Below are 19,453 nucleotides of genomic sequence, written 5' to 3' on the forward strand. Positions count from 1 at the left end.
GGATAAACTGACCTTTTTAGTAGCAAAAACACAAGGCAGATACTTGAAAACAACAGACTGGACATTAGTAATGGATTACATGAAAGAGATTAAATTAATTTGAAGATTTAAATAATATTCAGGGGCAGATAACAATAATAATATTAGAGAAAAATAAATGACCACTCCAAGACATCAGGTGAAAGAGGAGCAAATAGAAAAGCAAAAACAGAAGGAACAGTATATAATCACAAAGATTTTTTTTTTTGTCTTGTCAGGAGCGACCTGAGAAACTGCAAGTCGCTTCTGGTGTGAGAGAATTGGCCGTCTGCAAGGATGTTGCCCAGGGGACGTCTGGATGATTTGATGTTCACCACAAAGATGAAGATTGGGAAGATCAACACCATAATTTTACCCTTTTTTTCCTCATTTTCTTTCTTTCCCTTTCTTTGTTTCCCCGCCTTTCCCTTTCTTCTCTATTTTTTTCTTTCTTTTTCCTTCTCAGAGTCTTTTTAAACTTACACTTTTTAAACTTTTTAAACCACAATAAAAATTATTTTAAAAAAATCCTGCCTAGAACAGGGGTCCTCAAACTTTTTAAACAGAGGGCCAGGTCACAGTCCCTCAAACTGTTGGAGGGCCGGATTATGATTTGAAAAAAATATGAATGAATTCCTATACACACTGCACATATCTTATTTGTAGTGCAAAAAAACTCTTAAAACAATAAAATAATTAAAATGAAGAACACTTTTAACAAATAAAAACTTAATATTTCAATGGGAAGTGTGGGCCTGATTTTGCCTCATGAGATAGGATTGTTGTAGTTGTTGTGTGATTTCAAGTCGTTTCAGACTTAGGTTGACCCTGAGCGAGGGCCGGGTAAATGACCTTAGAGGGCTGCATTCGGCCCGCGGGCCTTAGTTTGAGGACCCCTGGCCTAGAATGAACAGTGAAGGGTGCATCTTTGTATAGGAGCAGCTCTGCAGTGCTGGGGCACATGGGGATCTGTGGGGTAAAGGCTTCAGCATGGCTGGAAGTAGAAGTCCACCACGTGGTTGGGGCCAGGGTCCCGGGTGAGGCCGAGGGGCTCGTTGCTCCTGGCCGATGTGCAGAGGAACCAGCCCGGGTGGGCAGCCGACTCGAAGCGCGAGATCCCATCCCGATTGGAGAGGAAGAAGGTGAAGCGGGTGGACTCCTGGCGGGGGTGGCCCTTCTTGGGCAGGTCCGTGATGTTGACACTCTGCGAAGAAAAGGCAAAGGGGGATAGTTAAGTGGAGAGGAGAGGGGCTGCTCCCCTACACACACTCCTGGAAGTGCCCCAGGTGCCCAGGAAGAGACTTGCCCCTGACACACTCATCACAAACATGCATGCCATCCTCGAGATACAAACATCCAGCTTGCAAATGACTCTTAGTTAAGAACAAGGTGAGGCAACAAGACATGAAAGGAATCTTCCCCTTGGAAGGAAGGGAAAATCCACTCCTGGAAGAGTCATTATCATGGGGTAAAGAGGTCTTCACTGAAGGTTTATCACCTATACTTGTTTCCACAAGAAGCCAAATTTTCCAAAATCCAATCTTCACAGGGATGGAAAGTGAGGAGGAATCCTCTAAATAGGGACACAGACAACAAATGAAACACCACAAGGGTGTTAACCCTTCCCTATTCTACCCAAAGGTGAAAAAATCTATGGTTTTGGCTAGAGTTACATTTTAATATGTACCTGTTCTGACTTATGTATGAGTTCAACTACAGATCATAAATCAAGGAACATGAAAGGCACTGCAGACTAATCCAGCCAGAGAAGTCAGCCATAGCAGAGCACTTGGTGAACCAACCTGGACACAGCATATTATTATTGGAAACACAGAAATGCTGGACCACTCTAACAACCACCATGTCAGATGACACCGGGGAACCATTGAAATCCACAAGAAGCATGTAGACAATGTCAAAAGAAAGGAGGAAACCACAAAAATGAACATAATTTGGCTCCCAGTATTAAAAAAATTCTAAAATCAAGACAGTAAATAAGGAGGAACACTCAAAATACAGGGGAATTCCAGATAAGAAACAATCAGGGCCAGTTAACACCTCCCAACAAAGGATTCCCCCCACAACTTAAGAACAAAGCTACAGAACGAATCACCAGGTGACAAGCAGGGCCAGCCCGACTCCATGTGCGCACACATGCACTCGGACACCCCTTCCAGGCGGACTCTCTTGTGGGGAATATGGCGGTGGGGGCCACAAAGGCAAGCGGTGGGTGCAGGTGAGGCCCCGGCTTCTCTTGCCTCGGCTCACCTCCAGCTGCAGGGCAGGCTTGGCCCCCGGAGAGCAGGCCAGGCACTTCTTCCCATCCTGGATGCTCAAGATGACTGGGGATTTCTGGTGCTCAAAGGCCAGGTTGTGGACCCAGTAAAACTTCTCTGAGGGATGAAGAAAGAAAAGGCAAGGAGAGAGGGAGAGAGAGAGAGAGGCGCCATCAGCTTCTCAGGAGCATTCTGGTATTATTATTGCTATTCATAGGATAATAGACTTGGAAGAGCCCACGTGGGCCATCTAGTCCAACCTCCTGCCAGGCAGGAAAAGCCCTCCAGCCTCTGTTTCAAAGCCTCCAAGGAAGGGGTCTCCACCAGACCCCAAGGCAGAGAGTTCCACTGCTGAACAGTTCTAGAAGTTCTTCCTTCAAAGCCTCCAGACTCCAAGGCAGAGAGTTTCACTGCTAAACAGCTATAGACGTTCTTCCTTCAAAGCCTCTAGACTCCAAGGCAGAGAGTTCCATTGCTGAACAGCTCTAGAAGTCTTCCTTCAAGCTTCCAGACTCTAAGGCAGAGAATTCCATTGCTGAACAGCTCTAGATATTCTTCCTTCAAAGCCTCTAAGGAAGGGGCTTCCACCAGACTCCAAGGCAGAGAGCTCCATTGCTGAACAGCTGTAGAAGTCTTCCTTAAAGCTTCCAGACTCCAAGGTAGAGAGTTCCATTGCTGAACAGCTCTAGAAGTTCTTCCTTCAAAGCCTCTAAGGAAGGGGCTTCCACCAGACTCCAAGGCAGAGAGCTCCATTGCTGAACAGCTGTAGAAGTCTTCCTTAAAGCTTCCAGACTCCAAGGTAGAGAGTTCCATTGCTGAACAGCTCTAGAAGTTCTTCCTTCAAAGCCTCTAAGGAAGGGGCTTCCACCAGACTCCAAGGCAGAGAGTTCCACTGCTGAAGAGCTCTAGAAGTTCTTCCTAATGTTCAGATTGTATCTCCTTTCCTGTCATTTGAACCCATGGCTCTACTGAGTCCCAGTCTCCAGGGCTGCAGAAAGGATGCCTGCTCCCTCTTCCTTAGGACAACCTTTCAAATATTCAAACATGGTTTTCATGCCTCCTCTCAACCTTCTCTTCTAAACAGACCCAATTCTTTAAACCTACCCAGCTCGTTGTTGTTGTTGTTAGCTCTTTTTATATCCCACCTTTCTCCCAGTGGGGTACTCAAGATGGCTCACAACAACACAATCTAATGACAATTTTAAACAAATCAGATGCAACAATTGAAACTATTGTATATTTGTGGTGGACACTCCCTCACATCCTCCATTTCCCATGTGTTCTGTCTCGTTCCATGTCATCAAAAACAACCTCAAGGGGAAGCCGGCACTGAGAAATGGCAGATATGGAAGGGAAGGTGTGAACCTATCTTTTCCCAGTCCTGCCCAGTACCAATCATTACATGATATTGGTTCGGGTAGGAGCACTAATGGGCCTCATAGTAGTTCTTGAGGGCCACCCAAGAGTCAAAGAAAAGAGCATCCACTGGGTCAAGAGAGAGACAAACTCTTATTTTGCTTCTCTTTGGGTTCACTGCCCAAAAAGGTGGAATTCCCAAACAATGTCAATGGTGCCCCATTCCGCAAAGGCTCTGCTCCCAATCTGGACCTGTCCAGCCAAAGGAAGAACTGTTGCTCCTCTTTATTTACTTCTCATCAGAAAAACAGAGCTCTGAGTGGCAACTCACCTTCCATTGCAGAGTTAGGGCCTTGCAGGTATCCAGCCACCAACTGATTGTCCTGCAGATAGAGGGATTTCTGGTTGATGTCCCAGATCCTGCAATGACAATAATAATAACAACAACAATAACAATAACAATAATAAACTTTATTTGCATCTCACCCCCCTTCCCAGAGGGACTTGGGTTGGCTGACAAGGCAACAACAATGCAAACCAACAACATAAAATATACAGCAAAAAACCTAATCAAATCTGCTACAAAACAGGAGCTTTTTGGCCAGAGAAGCTGATGGCGGAAACAGAAGAACGGTCTGCCTCAGGGGAGCATGCTTGCTCCATCAATGTTTAACATTTACACAAATGATCAGCCACTGCCAGAAGGGACAAAGAGTTTCATCTATGCTGATGATTATGCCATCACTGCCCAAGCTGGGAGCTTTGAAATGGTTGAACAGAACCTCTCTGAAGCTTTAGGTGTTCTTACTGTCTATTACAGGGAAAACCAGCTGATTTCTAATTCATCTGCAACACAGACATGTGCTTTTCACCTTATGAACAGACAAGAATCTCAAGCTCTGAGGATGACCTAGGAAGGAATCCCACTAAAGCATTGTAGCACACCCAAATACTTGGGAGTCACTCTGGACTGTGCTCTGACTTACAAGAAGCACTACTTCAATATCAAGCAAAGAGTGGGTGCTAGAAATATTATCATATGAAAGCTGACTGGCACAACCTGGGGATCACAACCAGACACAGTGAAGACATCTGTCCTTGTGCTTGCTACTCAGCTGAATATGCATGCCCAGTGTGGAATACATCTCACGACATTAAAACAGTGGATGTGGCTCTTAATGAGACATGCCGCATTATTACAGGATATTTATAGGTATTGCACCACTTGACATCTGTCGGGAAGTAGCAGCCAGCAATGAAAGGACCAAGGCATCTCCGGCCCATCCTCTGTTTAGATATCAGCCAGTATGCCAACACCTTAAATCAAGAAATAGTTTTCTAAGATTTACAGAAACACTCGCAGGAACACCTCAGCAAGCGAGAGTCCAAAAGTGGCAGGCTCAAACCCAGAACGTCAATCTGTGGCTGATACTGAATGAAAGACTCCCTCCTGGGCAAACAGAAGACCGGGTGACTTGGAAGGCGCTGAACAGGCTGCACTCTGGTACCATTAGATGCAGAGCCAACCTTAAGAAATAGGGCTACGCAGTGGGGTCCACAACATGAGACTGTGGAGAAGAGCAAACCACACATCACTGACTGCAATGCAGCCTGAGCCCTGCCACATGCACAATGGAGGACCTTTTCACAGCAACACCAGAGGCACTCCAAGTAGCCAACTTCTGGTCAAAGGAAATTTAGCACAATGCCAAGTTTTAAACTTTATTTGTGGTTTTTCTATACATTATAACTGTATTCTCCATTCAATTCTCAATTGTCCTCACAACCTCTGAGGATGCCTGTCATAGATGTGGGTGAAACAACAGGAGAGAATGCTTCTGGAACATGGCCATAGAGCCTGGATAACTCACAGCAACCCAGTGATTCAGGCCATGAAAGCCTTCAACAACACTGAGATCCATCAGTCTGAAAGTTGCTGTTGTACTCCTGAGCAGGAACTCTAACCTTAAATACCACATCAGCTTGGTAAAATCAGCAAGCAGTTTATTGAAGAATAAATGTAGGCAAAGCAATAAAAATGGTAAGAAACAGTATAGTCCCAAGATAAAGAATAGTCAATGAACTTCAAAGCATAAGGCAACACACGAGATTCAAAAGTATGAAACCATAGAACAAGGCAGCATGAAAATTCAATACACAGATCAGGAGCCTGGCAAAACTTGGAACAGGAAACTAGGAATACTTGGAAACAAGAGTCATGAAATTCCAACGTTGATGAGACTGAGGCAACTCTATCCTATGTAACAATATAAAGCTTTTCCTGACCCCAGAACCAAAAGGAAAGCATGTCTCTTGCCCTTACAACAACATAAGGATCTCTTATCTCTCTTTTGTTGCAAACCCATTGACCTTCGATGTGTGTGAGTACTTTTGCCTCTGTTTACAAAAGTCTTGCCGTCTTGTTAAATTCTGCACCTGACAAACCATCCTCAGAAGACAGTTGTTTTCCAGAGAAAGACTGTTGTGGGTCTCCCCCAGGAATGTGACCTTGTGAATCTGCAGGAGACAACTCGGGCCTCTCGTCTGAGCTTAACTCAGACCCAGGCAAACCCTCATCGCTATTGCCAACATTACCCAGGTCCAGAAAACCCCTCATCCCCATTCCTATCATGAACATCACAGTCACAGGCTGAACTACAACAGTTGTAACCAGTGTCTGGAGTGGATCCACTGCCCCAAATACCACTAGAGGCAGCAAAGAGCAAGCAGGGGCCTGCTCACCTGTGGAGACCCCTTTGGCCTTTGCTTCCCTGGGGATCTGGGGCAGAGGAGGTTGTTGGCCCCAACCAGGGCATCCCAGCAGAACAGAGGTTCGGGACAAGGCTTCTTGCATCTTTACTTACCGGGACTTGAAGATGACCACCTTGGCCGTGGCTTTCTCTCCCTCTGAAAAGAGAATGGAAAGGAAGAAGAGGAGGAAGGGGTTACCCCAAGGAGGTCTGTGAGAGCCCCTCATCCCTAGGGAAATGGCTCTCCCTGACAACGCGATCTCCTGGCAGCATCGTCCATGAGGAGCCTGTGACACCAGGACCCACATTTTCCACGGTGTCGCAATGGGTGTTGCAATGCCGAATGCCGAAATTAAACTTCCTTGAAACGTCGTTGGCGTAACTTCCCATTGCTGCAAAATGACGAAAGGGCCACACGATAGGAAACCTGGGCCCTCTGCTTCCGTCCCCAGCAAAGAGCCCCGAAGTAGCTCTGCCTCCTCCCCCTTCTCTTAATGCTCTCCTGCTTGCACCCTTATCTGCTGAGAAGGACCCCTAAACCACTATAAAGCCCCATTCTCCACTGACAAAAGACTGAGCCAAGACATAGCCACTCTTGCAACAGGCAAGCACCAAAGCACAGCCTCAGGTGAACCAGACAGGGAGATAAGACAGAGAAGAGAGCAGCTGGGAGGCTTCGGGGTGATGGAATACCTGGCACAGGTGGCGGCTTCTTCACAGTGCAGTCTTCCATGGTCTGGTCCCAGAGCTGTAGATTGTGCTACTGCTGGGCCTCACTTGGTAGACTGTTTATGGCGAGAAGTGCACACGCGGCCCTTGCGTCAGTGAAGGGAAGACGCCCTTGCGAAAGAGGGACGCCACACAACACTAGGAGCGTGAGACCCAATCCCCCTGATGCAGCTTCCCACCAGGAGGTTCCTCTTCCTCTGAGAGGCTTCCTTGCCATCTGTGTCCCCAAGGCTGGCCCATTGCAAGAGGGGAAAGCAAAGCAGAGGAGAGGCAAAGCATTAGCACTTTATGGCTCCAAGGTGTCAAACCTCTGCCCCTCCAAAGGTTTGGACTTCCAACTCTCAGGTTGTCCTTATGTTGTCAAACACATCCTCCTCTCAAAGGATTTGTAGTTCAATGTTGACCATTTCCACTCCCTTGGCAGCCACCTCTCCATAAAAGTTAATATTGACACTGAAATACAACACCACCTGAGATCTGCAAGTGCAGCCTTTTTCTGAATGAAGCAGAGAGTGTTTGAGAATTGGGACATCCATACGGAGATGTCTATAAAGCTATTCTTCTCCCAACCCTGCGATATGCCTGCAAAATATTGACTATCTACAGACGTCACTCTCAACTTCTGTAACAATTCCATCAGTGTTGCCTTCAAAAAATCCTGCAAATCTCTCGGGAAAACATGCAGGGAAATGTCAGCGTGCTGGAAGAAGCAAAGACCACCAGCACTGAAGTAATGCTCCTGCGCCATCAACTCGGCTGGACTGACCACGTTGTCTGAATGCCCGATCACCGTCTCCCAAAGCAGTTACTCTATTCCCAACTCAAGAATGGAAAACAGAATGTTGATGGACAGGAAAAGACATTGAAAGATGGGCTCGAAGCTGACCTTAGAAACAGTTGCAGAGACACTGAGAGAGAACTAAGAAGCCCTGGCCCTTCAGCGTACCCACTTGGTGTCAGCTGTGACTAAGAGTGCTCTGGAATTCGAAGAGGTACGAATGGAGAGCGAAAGGGATAAACATCTCAAGAGGAAGTAGGCACATCAAGCCAACCCTTGTTGGGACCACCTTCCACCTGTAAATCAATGTTCTTATTGCAAAAGAAAATGCAGGTCAAGCCTGCCAACTCATAGTTCCAAAACTTCTATAACACCAAAATGCTTCTAAAATGCTAAAATGCCAAGGATCAGATCCCTGTTTTCCATACAGCAGAATCTGACTCCTTGCAAACATATCGTGACTCCAAAATGCACTCCTTATTCCTTTGAGAAAAGGAGCCCAAAGTGTACAGAATAATGCAAATTGGTATTGATCACTGCTCTGTACCTCAACTGAAAGTTAGTTTTAGTTAAACTCTAACAGGGGCAGCTGGACTGGGTGATGGGACTTCAAAGGCAGTTGAATGAGTTGTTTTGCTAAACACAAAGGGTGAGGTAATGAGAATAGAAGGCCATATATCTCCTCTTAGAACAGTGTTTCTCAACCTTCCTCATGCCACAACACCTTCATACAATTCCTCATGTTGTGGTGACCCACAACCATAACATGATTTTCGTTGCTACTTCAGAACTGTCATTTTGCTACTGTTATGAATCGTCATGTCAATATCTGATATGCAGGATGTATTTCCATTCACTGGTCCAAATTGGGCACAAACACCCGATATGCCCAAATCAGAATACCAGTGGGCTGGGGTTGATTTTGTCATTTCTAAGTTATTCTTGCTGGGATTGATAGTTCACCTACAATCAAAGAGCATTCTGAACTCCACCAATGATGGAATTGCACCAAACTTGGCACACAGAATTCCCATGACCAACAGGAAAATACTGGAAGGGTTTGGTGGGCATCGACCTTGAGTTTTGGAGTTGTAGTTCACCTACATGTAAAGAGCACAATGATTGATCTGGACCAAACTTGGCATGAATACTCAGTATGTCCAAATGTGAACACTGGTGTTTGGCGAAAATAGAGCTTGACATTTGGGAGTTGTAGTTGCTGGGATTTATAGTTCAATAAACAATGATGTAATAAGTTTTGACACTTGAGCACAGAACAGAACCGTTTCAAAAGAATCGAAATGTCTATAAAACAGAAGCTGGATTGAGGCACGACGTGGCGCTCCATTTGCGAATGTTCACTGTGATGTTTATTGCGATCGAATAAACTCACGGACAAAGATCCGTCTCTGGTGACTAACTGGGACCTGGAATTTCCAGGGATTTATATCAGCTGTCTGCCTGGCAAAAAGGGAAACAGGCTCTGAGTAATTTCAAAATGACCATGTTTTATTTATTTATTTAATTGATTTAACCTATTTATACCCCACCCTTCTCAACCCCATAGGGGACTTAAGGTGGCTTACATATATAGGCAGTGATTCGATGCCATAAAAACACACATAATAAAAAACATATATTTTAAAACAATGATTAATACATTTAAAACCACTTATTTAATATCACACAATCCGATATTGTAGTCTGCGGCCGTTCCAATTTCTCACTGCACTATTCCATATTGTCTTATTGCACTGATGGATTACTCACTGAATGCTTGGTCATACATCCATGTCTTTAGCCTTTTCCTAAAGGTCAGGAGAGAGAAGAGGTCTTATCTAATTTCACTAGGGAGGGAGTTCCATAGCTGAGGGGCCACTGCTGTGAAGGCCCTGCTTCTTGTCCTCAACAGTTGCAGCGCAAAACAGGTGGGACCAAGAACAGGGCCTCCCCAGAAGATATTAACTTCATAACTGGCTCATAGAGGGAGATACGTTCGGACAGGTAAGCTGGGCCAGACCTGTTTGGGGCTTTATAGGCTAAAGCCAGCACTTTAAATTGTGCTCGGTAGCAACAGCCAGCCAGTGGAGCTGGTGCAACAGAAGCGATGTCCTCTTTCTGTACGCCACTCCAGTTAGAAATCTGGCTGCTGCCTATTGGACTACTTGAAGCTTCTGAATAGTCTAATGGCAGCCCCACGTAGTGTGTGGAATGATGCCCAGGGTGGGAGAAAGAACCCTTGTCTGTTTGAAGCAAGTGTTAATGTTGCAGTTGGCAAGCTTGAATAGCATGAGTAGCCACCAAGTTTGCAAAGTCAATCAGTGAGAGTATCTGCATAGAGGTAGTCTGGCTGTTGTTGCCTGGAGGCATCTTCTGTTTAATGTCAGGCTACATAGAGAATTTATTTATTATTTATTTATTTACTGCACTTGTAGACCGCCGTTCTCAGCCCTAGGGCGACTCACGGCGGTGTACAACATATAAAACAAATTACAATATAGGCAATATCACAAACAACAATAACAACATCACTATCAATAATACAATTACACTAAATCATTCGCGACGTCTCATCATAGAATCACAATCCAATGTTGTTATCCATGTTCCGTTCCAATCATCATTGCCAATTGTTGTAACACTTAGTCAAACGCCTTCTCAAACAACCACGTCTTTAGTCTCTTGCGGAATGTCATAAGGGAGGGCGCCTGTCTGATGTCTACAGGGAGGGTGTTCCACAGCCGGGGGGCCACCACTGAGAAGGCCCTATCCCTCGTCCCCGCCAGGCGTGCCTGTGAGGCAGGCGGGATCGAGAGAAGGGCCTCCCCAGACGATCTCAAAGTCCTCGTGGGCTCATAGGCCGAGATGCGGTCAGACAGGTATTTTGGGCCGGAACCGTTTAGGGCTTTGTAGACCAACACCAGCACCTTGAATTGGGCCCGGTAGCAGATCGGCAGCCAGTGGAGCTGGAACAACAAGGGCGTTGTATGCTCCCTGCGTCTTGCTCCCGTTAGTAACATGGCTGCCGCGCGCTGGACTAGCTGGAGCTTCCGGGCCGTCTTCAAGGGCAGCCCCACGTAGAGAGCGTTGCAGTAGTCAAGGCGGGATGTGACCAGAGCGTGTACTACCGTGGCCAAGTCCGACTTCCCGAGGTACGGGCGCGGCTGGCGCACGAGCCTGAGCTGTGCAAATGCTCCCCTGGTCACCGCTGAAACCTGGGGATCCAGGCTCAACGATGAATCCAGGATCACACCCAAGCTGCGAACCTGCGCCTTCAAGGGGAGTGCGACCCCATCCAGCACAGGCTGTAACCCTATACCCTGTTCGGCCTTGCGACTGACCAGGAGTACCTCTGTCTTGTCTGGATTCAATTTCAATTTGTTCGCCCTCATCCAGACCGTTACAGCGGCCAGGCACCGGTTCAGGACCTCGACAGCCTCCTTAGTAGCAGGTGGAAAGGAGTGACAGAGTTGGACATCATCTGCGTACAGATGACACCGCACCCCGAAACTCCGGATGATCTCACCCAGCGGCTTCATGTAGATATTAAACAGCATGGGAGACAGTATAGAGCCCTGTGGAACCCCACAAGTCAAAGGCTGTGGTGTTGAACAGGTGTCCCCCAATAACACCTTCTGGGTGCGGCCCTCCAGAAATGACCGGAGCCACTGCAGAACAGTGCCCCCGAGACCCATTTCCGCAAGACGCCCCAGAAGGATACCGTGGTTGACGGTATCGAAGGCCACTGAGAGGTCCAGGAGCACCAACAGGGACACACTCCCCCTGTCTAGCTCCCGGCGCAGATCATCCACTAAGGCGAACAAGACCGTCTCAGTTCCATGTCCCGGTCTGAAACCAGACTGTGCCGAATCCAGATAATCCGTGTCTCTCAAGAATACCTGGAGTTGTGAGGCCACCACGCTGTCCATGACTGCCCATAAAAGGGAGATTGGAAACCGGCCGAAAGTTGTCAAATTTAGTGGGGTCCAGTGATGGTTTTTTCAACAGCGGTTTTATAATAGCTTGTTTTAAGCTCGCTGGAATCTCGCCTTCCCGAAGGGAGGCGTTAACCACCACCGTTACCCACTCAGCCAATCCCCCTCTGGCCTCCTTCAGAAGCCAGAATGGGCAGGGGTCTAGGATGGACGTAGTGGGCCTCATTCCTCCAAGTATCTTGTCCACATCCTCGGGCTTCACCAATTGAAACGAATCCATCAAAATAGGACAAGCAGGTGCTCGTGTCACATCCTCGGAGACTGCATTTAATATGGTGTCCAGACCAGAACGGATCAAAGCGACTTTGTCTGCAAAGAACCGAGCAAATGCTTCACAGCGCGAGGCCGAATTGTCAGGGCTCCCGCCTGAGGTGGCGGGAGTTAAAAGACCTCTGACAATCCGGAACAACTCCGCCGGACGGTTCCTTGCAGACGCAATAGTAGCCGCAAAGAAGGTTTTCCTTGCGGCTTTTATTGCCGCGGCATATGCCCTTAGAAAGGACACAAACCGTGCTCGATTTGACTCGCTCGGATCTGAACGCCACACGCTCTCTAGTTCCCTCTTCCTTCGCTTCATCACTGCCAACTCCTCAGTAAACCAAGGAGCTGGTTTAGCTCGGCTACTTGAGAGGGGACGTTGCGGAGCGATCGTGTCAATTGCCCTGGCCATCTCTCCATTCCAGAGAGCGACCAAGGCATCGCAGGAAGCACCTGAACCATTTCAACAGAAAGGAGGAATCATGAAAATGAACAAAATTGGGTTACAGTATGAAAAAAAAAACACACCAAAATCAAGACAGTAAATAAAGAACACTCAGAAAGAGGGGAACTCCGGACAGCAAACGATCAAAGGTTGGTGCAAGAACGCTGCCTTGCGGTAAGCCATTCTTTTGCCTCCTCCATCTACTTTTCCTGCCTTGAAACTCCATAGAAGCTACGGTTTTCTAGGAGAGTCTGGATAGTTTTTGTAAAATCATAGTCTCGGGTAATATAGTAGACTTTTTGCAGCATTTTCCTATGTTGCACCGTATCATAGGCTGTTGTAAGGTCAACAAAAACTGTTCCAGTAATGCAACCTTTCTCATATCCTTCTTCGATGTACTTAGATTAAGAATTTGGGTTGTACAGTTTTTCCCTGGTCTGAAACTTGCTTGTTGTGCAATAAAAAAAGGGGACACAGGAAAAGCCTCTCCAAAAACCCAAAAGTATTGTTTTTTAAGCATTTGAAAGGTCGGTTAGCACCTTCCAGACAGAGGGTGCCTGCAGGCAACAACTACCAGGCTACCTATATGCAGATATCCTCTCTGATTGCCTTTGCAAACTTCATAGCTACTCAATGTTATGCAAGCTTGCTCATTGCAACATTTACACTAGAGAAGGAATTGAAATAGCAACTCCAGACAGCAAGGGCCAGTTAATCCTCCCAAACCCTCCCTGATTGACTTTGCAGTTTGGTGGCTACTCATGTGGCTAATGGGGTTCTTCCTCCCAACCTGGGCGTCATCATTCACAGGCTTAAAGGGACAGGCACACTTTCCGCTCTTGCTTAATGGCGGAGGCGTGGCGTCCCCCCTCCCCTTCCGGAGAGCGAGTCAGCCCAGTTGCCCACCGCGCATGCGCAGGGCTGCCCTGATTGGTTTTTCCCCGCCGCTCCCCGGCTGCGCATGCGCGGCGGCTGGCTGAGGCGAAGAAGGCGGCGTCCATGGCGGGCTGTGCGGCCTGGCGGATGCTCCGGGCGGCGGCGCTCGTGCTGCTTCTGCCGGCGAGCCGCGGGGCTCTCGGGCTCTACTTCCACATCGGGGAGACCGAGAAGCGGTGCTTCATCGAGGAGATTCCGGACGAGACCATGGTCATTGGTGCGCATGCGCAGAAGCGGCGGGGGCGGGGCCGAGGCCGAGGGGCGGGGCCAAGAAGAGTAAACACGTCATTTCCTCTCATCTTTAGGTAACTACCGGACTCAGCTGTGGGACAAGCAGGCCGAGGCCTTCCTGCCCTCGACGCCCGGCCTGGGCATGTTCGTGGAGGTCAAGGACCCGGATGGGAAGGTCAGCCGGAAGCGGAAGGGGCGGGCCATCCAGGAGGAGGGGCAGAGCTTGCCAGGCAAACAGTGCCCTGCTGCGGCCAAGGAAGCCAAGGCGATCCCTTGGCCAGTCTTTAAACGGGGGGCTTTCCTGGGTTGCAAGCCCACAATGTGGTGCCAAGGCTCAATCTACACTGAGTATTTAACCCGCTTTCAAACTAGTATTACTTCCCAAACTGGCCAGTCTTTAAACTGAGGACTTTCCTGGGTTGCAAGCACACAATGTGGTGCCAAGGCTCAATCTACACTGAGTATTTAACCCACTTTCAAACTGGTATTACTTCCCAAACCGTTCACAGACGCAATACATCATTTTGCGTCAAAGCTGTTCGGTTTTAGTAGCAAACCGGCATCACATCAACCCCTTATGAGAGATAGGGACACAGGCATCAACTGTAATGTCAAAATAATAATACTAAGAATTTGGGACACAGTAAAGGACCCCCCGGTGGCGCAGTGGGTTAAAGCACTGAGCTGCTGAGCTTGTTGATCGAAAGGTCGCAGGTTCGATTCTGGGGAGCGGCGTGAGCTTCCGCTGTCAGCCCTAGCTTCTGCCAACCTAGCAGTTCGAAAACATGCAAATGTGAGTAGATCAATAGGTACCGCTCCGGTGGGAAGGTAACGGCGCTCCATGCAGTCATGGCGGCCACATGGCCTTGGAGGTGTTTATGGACAACGCTGGCTCTTCGGCTTAGAAATGGAGATGAGCACCACACCCCAGAGTCAGACATGACTGGACTTAATGTCAGGGGACTACCTTTACCTTAAAGAAGGCAAAGGTTTCTCCTGACATTAAGTCCAGTTGTGTCAGACTCTGGTGCCCATCTCCATTTCTAAGCATTGTCCGTAGACACCTCCAAGGTCATGCGACCACTGGCATGACTGCATGGAGTGCCGTTACCTTCCTTCCAGAGTGGTACCTATTGATCTACTCACACTTGCATGTTTTCGAACTGCTAGGTTGGCAGGAGCTGGGGCTAACATTGAGAGCTCACCCCACTCCCCGGATTTGAACTGCCAACCTTTCAGTCAGCAAGTTAAGCAGCTCAGCGGTTTAACCCACAGAGCCACTAGGGAAAGATTGGGACATAGATATCAACAGTAATGTCAAAGTAATAATAATAATAATAATAATAATAATAATAATAATAATAATTTGAGGCAGATATCAACTGTAATGTCATAATACTAATAATTTGGGACACATACATAAACTGTAATGTGAAAATAATAATTTGGGAAAAAGGCATAATCTGTAATGTCAAAATAATAATACTAATAATTTTGGATACAGACATAAACTAATGTGAAAATAATAATTTGGGACACAGACATAAAACTGTAATGTCAAACTAATTTGGGACACAGACACAAATTGTAATCTCAAAATAATAATAATTTGGGACACAGACACAAACTGCGATGTCAAAATAATAATAATAATAGTTTTTACCTGCCTCTTTATGATTCAAGTTGGGTGACAGCAGGGTTAAAACAGCAATAAAACAAGGTTATTAGAATGTAACAAGACATACCTTTCATGTTGATCAGATGACATTGATGCAATGCATCATTTTGGGTCACAACTGTTCATTCTTAGTAGCAAATTGGAGATTAAATCAACCCTTTATGAGAGATAGGAACACAGACTGTAATATAATAATTATAATAATAGTAATAATAATTTTACCTGCCTCTCCTTGTGGTTCAAGTTGGGGTGCAGCAGGGATAAAACAAGACAAGTAAAATGTAATATAGCAAAACACACCTTTTATTCGTATTTTCAAAAATATACGAATTATTGCTCATTTTACATAGACTCAGAGGCTTCTCATGGTGTTCATGTGGCACACCTATGCGCTGAATCCCACACCCTAATGAGCCACAATACGCCATTAGGAAAGAAGGGAAAAGAGAGGGGCTCCTGGGGCCAAAAGCCAACGTCTCCCCCCTGTCCTCCCCCTTTGCTGCAGGTGGTCCTCTCGCGGCAGTATGGCTCCGAGGGGCGCTTCACTTTCACCTCCCACACGCCTGGGGAGCACCAGCTCTGCCTTCACTCCAACTCTACGCGACTGGCCCTCTTCGCAGGTGGCACCCTGGTGAGTGAGGGGCTGCGGAAAGCGATGGCAGGGGCATGGGGATCTGCCTGATCCAAGGCTGATTTAATTTCCTCCTTCCACTCCTTCCTCTCATCTTCTTCTCTTTCACTCTTTCTTCCTCTCCTTCCTTTTCTTCTCCTCTTCCTCTCCTTCTCCTTCCACTTTTCCTCCTTCTTCTCTTCCTCTCCTGCTCTTCTCCTACCTCTTCCTCTCCTCCCACTTCTCTTCCTGCTTCTCCTTTTTCTTTCTTCTCCCTCCTTCTCCTCTTATCTCTTCTACTCCTCTTCTCCTCCTTCTTCTCTTCCTCTCCTACTCTTCTTCTTCCTTTCCTTCTTCTTCCTCTTCTCTTCCTCTCCTTTTTTTCTCCTGCTTCTCTTCCTCCCTCTTCTCCTTCTTTCTTCCTCTTCCTCCTTTTTCCTTCTTTTTGTCCTTCCTCCTCCATCCTTCTTTTATTTCCTTGCCCCTTCCTTCCTCTCCTCCTCCTCTCTCTCCTCCTCCTCCTTATTCTCCTCCTTTTTCTCTTCCTTGTGCCTCCACAGCGTGTCCACTTGGACCTGCAGGTCGGGGAGCATGCCAACAACTACCCGGAGATTGCAGCTAAGGACAAGTTGACGGAGCTGCAGCTGAGGGCCAGGCAGCTCCTGGACCAAGTGGAGCAGATCCAGAAGGAGCAGAACTACCAAAGGGTGAGTTGGGAGAATCCTCCATTGCAAGTCCTGCCCTCCCCATCTACTTATGCAGCACAGTCCCTAGCCTTTGGCACACATTGGGCTTGGCTGGGGTCTTATTGGTGTCCTGTGGAGAGGCACGGGGCTGTGATTCTGTCACTGACAGGGTGCATCTGCTTTGCAGTACCGGGAGGAGCGTTTCCGCATGACCAGCGAGAGCACCAACCAGCGGGTGCTGTGGTGGTCCATCGCCCAGACGGTAATCCTCATCCTGACGGGCATCTGGCAGATGAGGCACCTCAAGAGTTTCTTCGAGGCCAAGAAATTGGTTTAGATCCTCCGGTGGCACACAAAAGCCCCCCGTCTTTGGCCACTACGGCACGTGTCATCACGCTTCCGGATTTCCTAAAGCACTGGACTGAAATGGAGGCCCAATACAGACTGCCCTTGGCTGAGCCACAAATACCCCTTTGCAAAGCCCACCATTCGCCCCCGGCTGCCCTTTTTAAGCCTGGACCTGTGCTCAGGAAGCTGGAATTCAGGGAATGCAGGACAACGGAAGGAGAAGGTGTTGCTTCTCGTGCGTAAAGAGGCCTCCTTTCTCCCCTTGTGCTGTCGCCCGATGGCTGAGATGACCCAAAGTGCCCCTCTCCTACTGGCTTTGTGTGACTGTGCTTCAATAAGCGCTTGGGGCCGCAGGGGAAATGGGGCGAAGGACATTTGTGCAATTTTTTGGGATGGTAGCATAGGCCAGAGCTCATTTGTGGACATCCTTGTCTTTGCAGGGGTAGCATATCTCTTTAAGAGGAACAACTCTTAGCACCAGTGACTAGGCCATCCTCACCATTTAAGAGTCAATAGGAGATCAATGCAGAGTCTTAGTATTTTGTTCTCCTCCTGATGCTGTCTCTGGTTCCTTGGCAGGGAAGCCAGTCACCCTTGGGGCCCAGAGGGTCAGGAAGAAGGGAGAAGGGCCCCTCCTGTTTCTGCTTGGACTGGGCCAGAGCTGGACCTTTGGCACCCTGAAATGGTGTCAAGGTTCCCTCCCGCCCCCCCTCTCCCACCGCTTTGGTCCCAAGGAGTCTTTGCTTCCCAGTTCGGTAGGGTATGTTCTTCCTAGTGTCCCTTGCTACGGTTTTTGGAGTGAAATAAACATTTTGCTGCAAGCACTGTTTCTTGTGTGTCGAAAGGGCCTTGGGCTGCATTGGGCTCCTGAGTCTGGCCCCTCTTCTCACTGGGAGCCCAAAGGGAGCCATCGGTGGTGGTGGTGGTGGCGGAGAGGGGGGCTGAGGGGAATCTGTTCATGGCCAGAGGCCCCAGCAAAGGGTACCGAGGGGCTGCTCATGTCATCAATAAAGCACCTTAAATTGTGCTTTAATCTGTTTTCAGTAGGACAGAGTGCATTAGGCACTTTCAGAGAAAGAAGGAGACACACAGTCTCCCTTCTTTCTCTTCCTTCCTCCTTCCCTGTTTCTTCCCATTTCTTCCCTCCTTGTTTCTCTCTTCTGATGCGGCAGCAAAAAAAGCCAATGGGATTTTGGTCTGCATCAATAGGAGTATAGTGCCTAAATCCAGGGAAGTAATGCTCCCCCTCTATTCTGACTTGGTCAGACCACACCTGGAATACTGTGTCCAATTCTGGGCACTACAATTGAAGGGAAATGTTGACAAGCTGGAATGTGTCCAGAGGAGGGCAACTAAAATTATCAAAGGTCTGGAGAACAAGCCCTATGAGGAACAGCTTAAAGAGCTGGGCATGTTTAGCCTGAAGAAGAGAAGGCTGAGAGGAGATATGAGAGCCATATGTAAGTATGTGAAAGGAAGTCATAGGGAGGAGAGAGACTGCCCTGGAGACTGGGACGCAGAATAATGGCTTCAAACTACAAGAAAGGATATTCTATTTGAACATTAGGAAGAACTTCCTGACTGCGAGAGCTGTTCAGCAGTGGAATTCTCTGCTCCAGAGTGTGGTGGAGGCTCCTTCTTTGGAGGCTTTTGAACAGGCTGGATGTGTTGGGGTGCTTTGAATACAATTTTCCTGCTTCTTGGCAGGGGGTTGGACTGGATGGCCCACGAGGTCCCTTCCAATTCTATGATTCTCTCCCACCTTTCATCCCTTCCTTCTTTCCTTCGTGTTTCTTTCCTTCCTTCCCTCCCTTTTCTCTCTTCTCCCTTCTTTCATCACCCCCTTGGGGTGAGAAAAGCGGTATATAAATGCTGTAAATAAATTTCTCTTGTTGTTTTTTCCCTCCTTTTTTCTCTCTTCCCTCCCTCCTTTCATCCCGCCTTTCTTTTCTTGTTTCTTCTTTACCTCCTTTTCTCTCTCTTTCCTCCCTCCTTTCATCCCTTTTCTCTTCCTGTCTTTTTCTTCCCTTCCCTGCTTTATTCTCTCTTCTCTCAGTCCGTTCATCCCTTCTTTCTCTTCCTGTTTCTTCCCTCCTTTATTCTCCCTTCCTGTCATCCATTCTTTCTCTTCCTTTCTTCCTGTTTCTTCCCTTTCCTCCTCTATTCTCTCTTCTCCCCGTCCTTTCATCCCTTCTTTCACTTTCTTCCTCTTTCTTCCCTCCTTTATTTTGTTCTCTTCTTCCTTTCATCCTTTCTTTCTCTTCCTTCCTTCCTGCTTTTTCCCTTCTTTCCCTCATTTTTCTCTTTTCCTTCTATTCCTTCATCCCTTCTTTCTTTCTTTCCTGTTTCATCCCTTTAT

General features: G+C 47.6%; 2 protein-coding genes across 3 annotated transcripts; one reads left to right on the forward strand and one right to left on the reverse strand.

The window, feature by feature from the left end:
- Positions 1–556: 556 nt before the first annotated feature.
- On the reverse strand, positions 557–7,738 carry LOC132782758 (interleukin-1 receptor antagonist protein-like). Of its 2 annotated transcripts, XM_067470722.1 has the most exons (5): positions 7,094–7,738; positions 6,515–6,557; positions 3,982–4,070; positions 2,287–2,411; positions 557–1,222 (listed from the first exon to the last, which is right to left on the reverse strand). In XM_067470722.1, the coding sequence occupies exons 1-5, from the start codon at positions 7,131–7,133 to the stop codon at positions 1,004–1,006; spliced, it is 516 nt and encodes a 171-aa protein (XP_067326823.1). In that variant the 5' UTR covers positions 7,134–7,738; the 3' UTR covers positions 557–1,003. The 2 variants fall into 2 exon arrangements, with proteins under 2 accessions (XP_067326823.1, XP_060643650.2); XM_060787667.2 differs by lacking the exon at positions 7,094–7,738 and having other exon boundaries at positions 6,515–6,881.
- Positions 7,739–13,542: 5,804 nt separating this feature from the next.
- On the forward strand, positions 13,543–17,915 carry TMED4 (transmembrane p24 trafficking protein 4). Its single transcript, XM_060787243.2, has 5 exons — positions 13,543–13,758; positions 13,847–13,947; positions 15,956–16,081; positions 16,621–16,767; positions 16,934–17,915. Exons 1-5 carry the CDS (start codon positions 13,605–13,607, stop codon positions 17,081–17,083), a joined length of 678 nt encoding a protein of 225 aa, XP_060643226.2. The 5' UTR covers positions 13,543–13,604; the 3' UTR covers positions 17,084–17,915.
- The last annotated feature ends 1,538 nt before the right edge of the window (positions 17,916–19,453 follow it).

This window comes from Anolis sagrei, chromosome 7 (genome assembly GCF_037176765.1).
Source record: "Anolis sagrei isolate rAnoSag1 chromosome 7, rAnoSag1.mat, whole genome shotgun sequence".
Lineage (NCBI taxonomy): Eukaryota > Metazoa > Chordata > Lepidosauria > Squamata > Dactyloidae > Anolis > Anolis sagrei.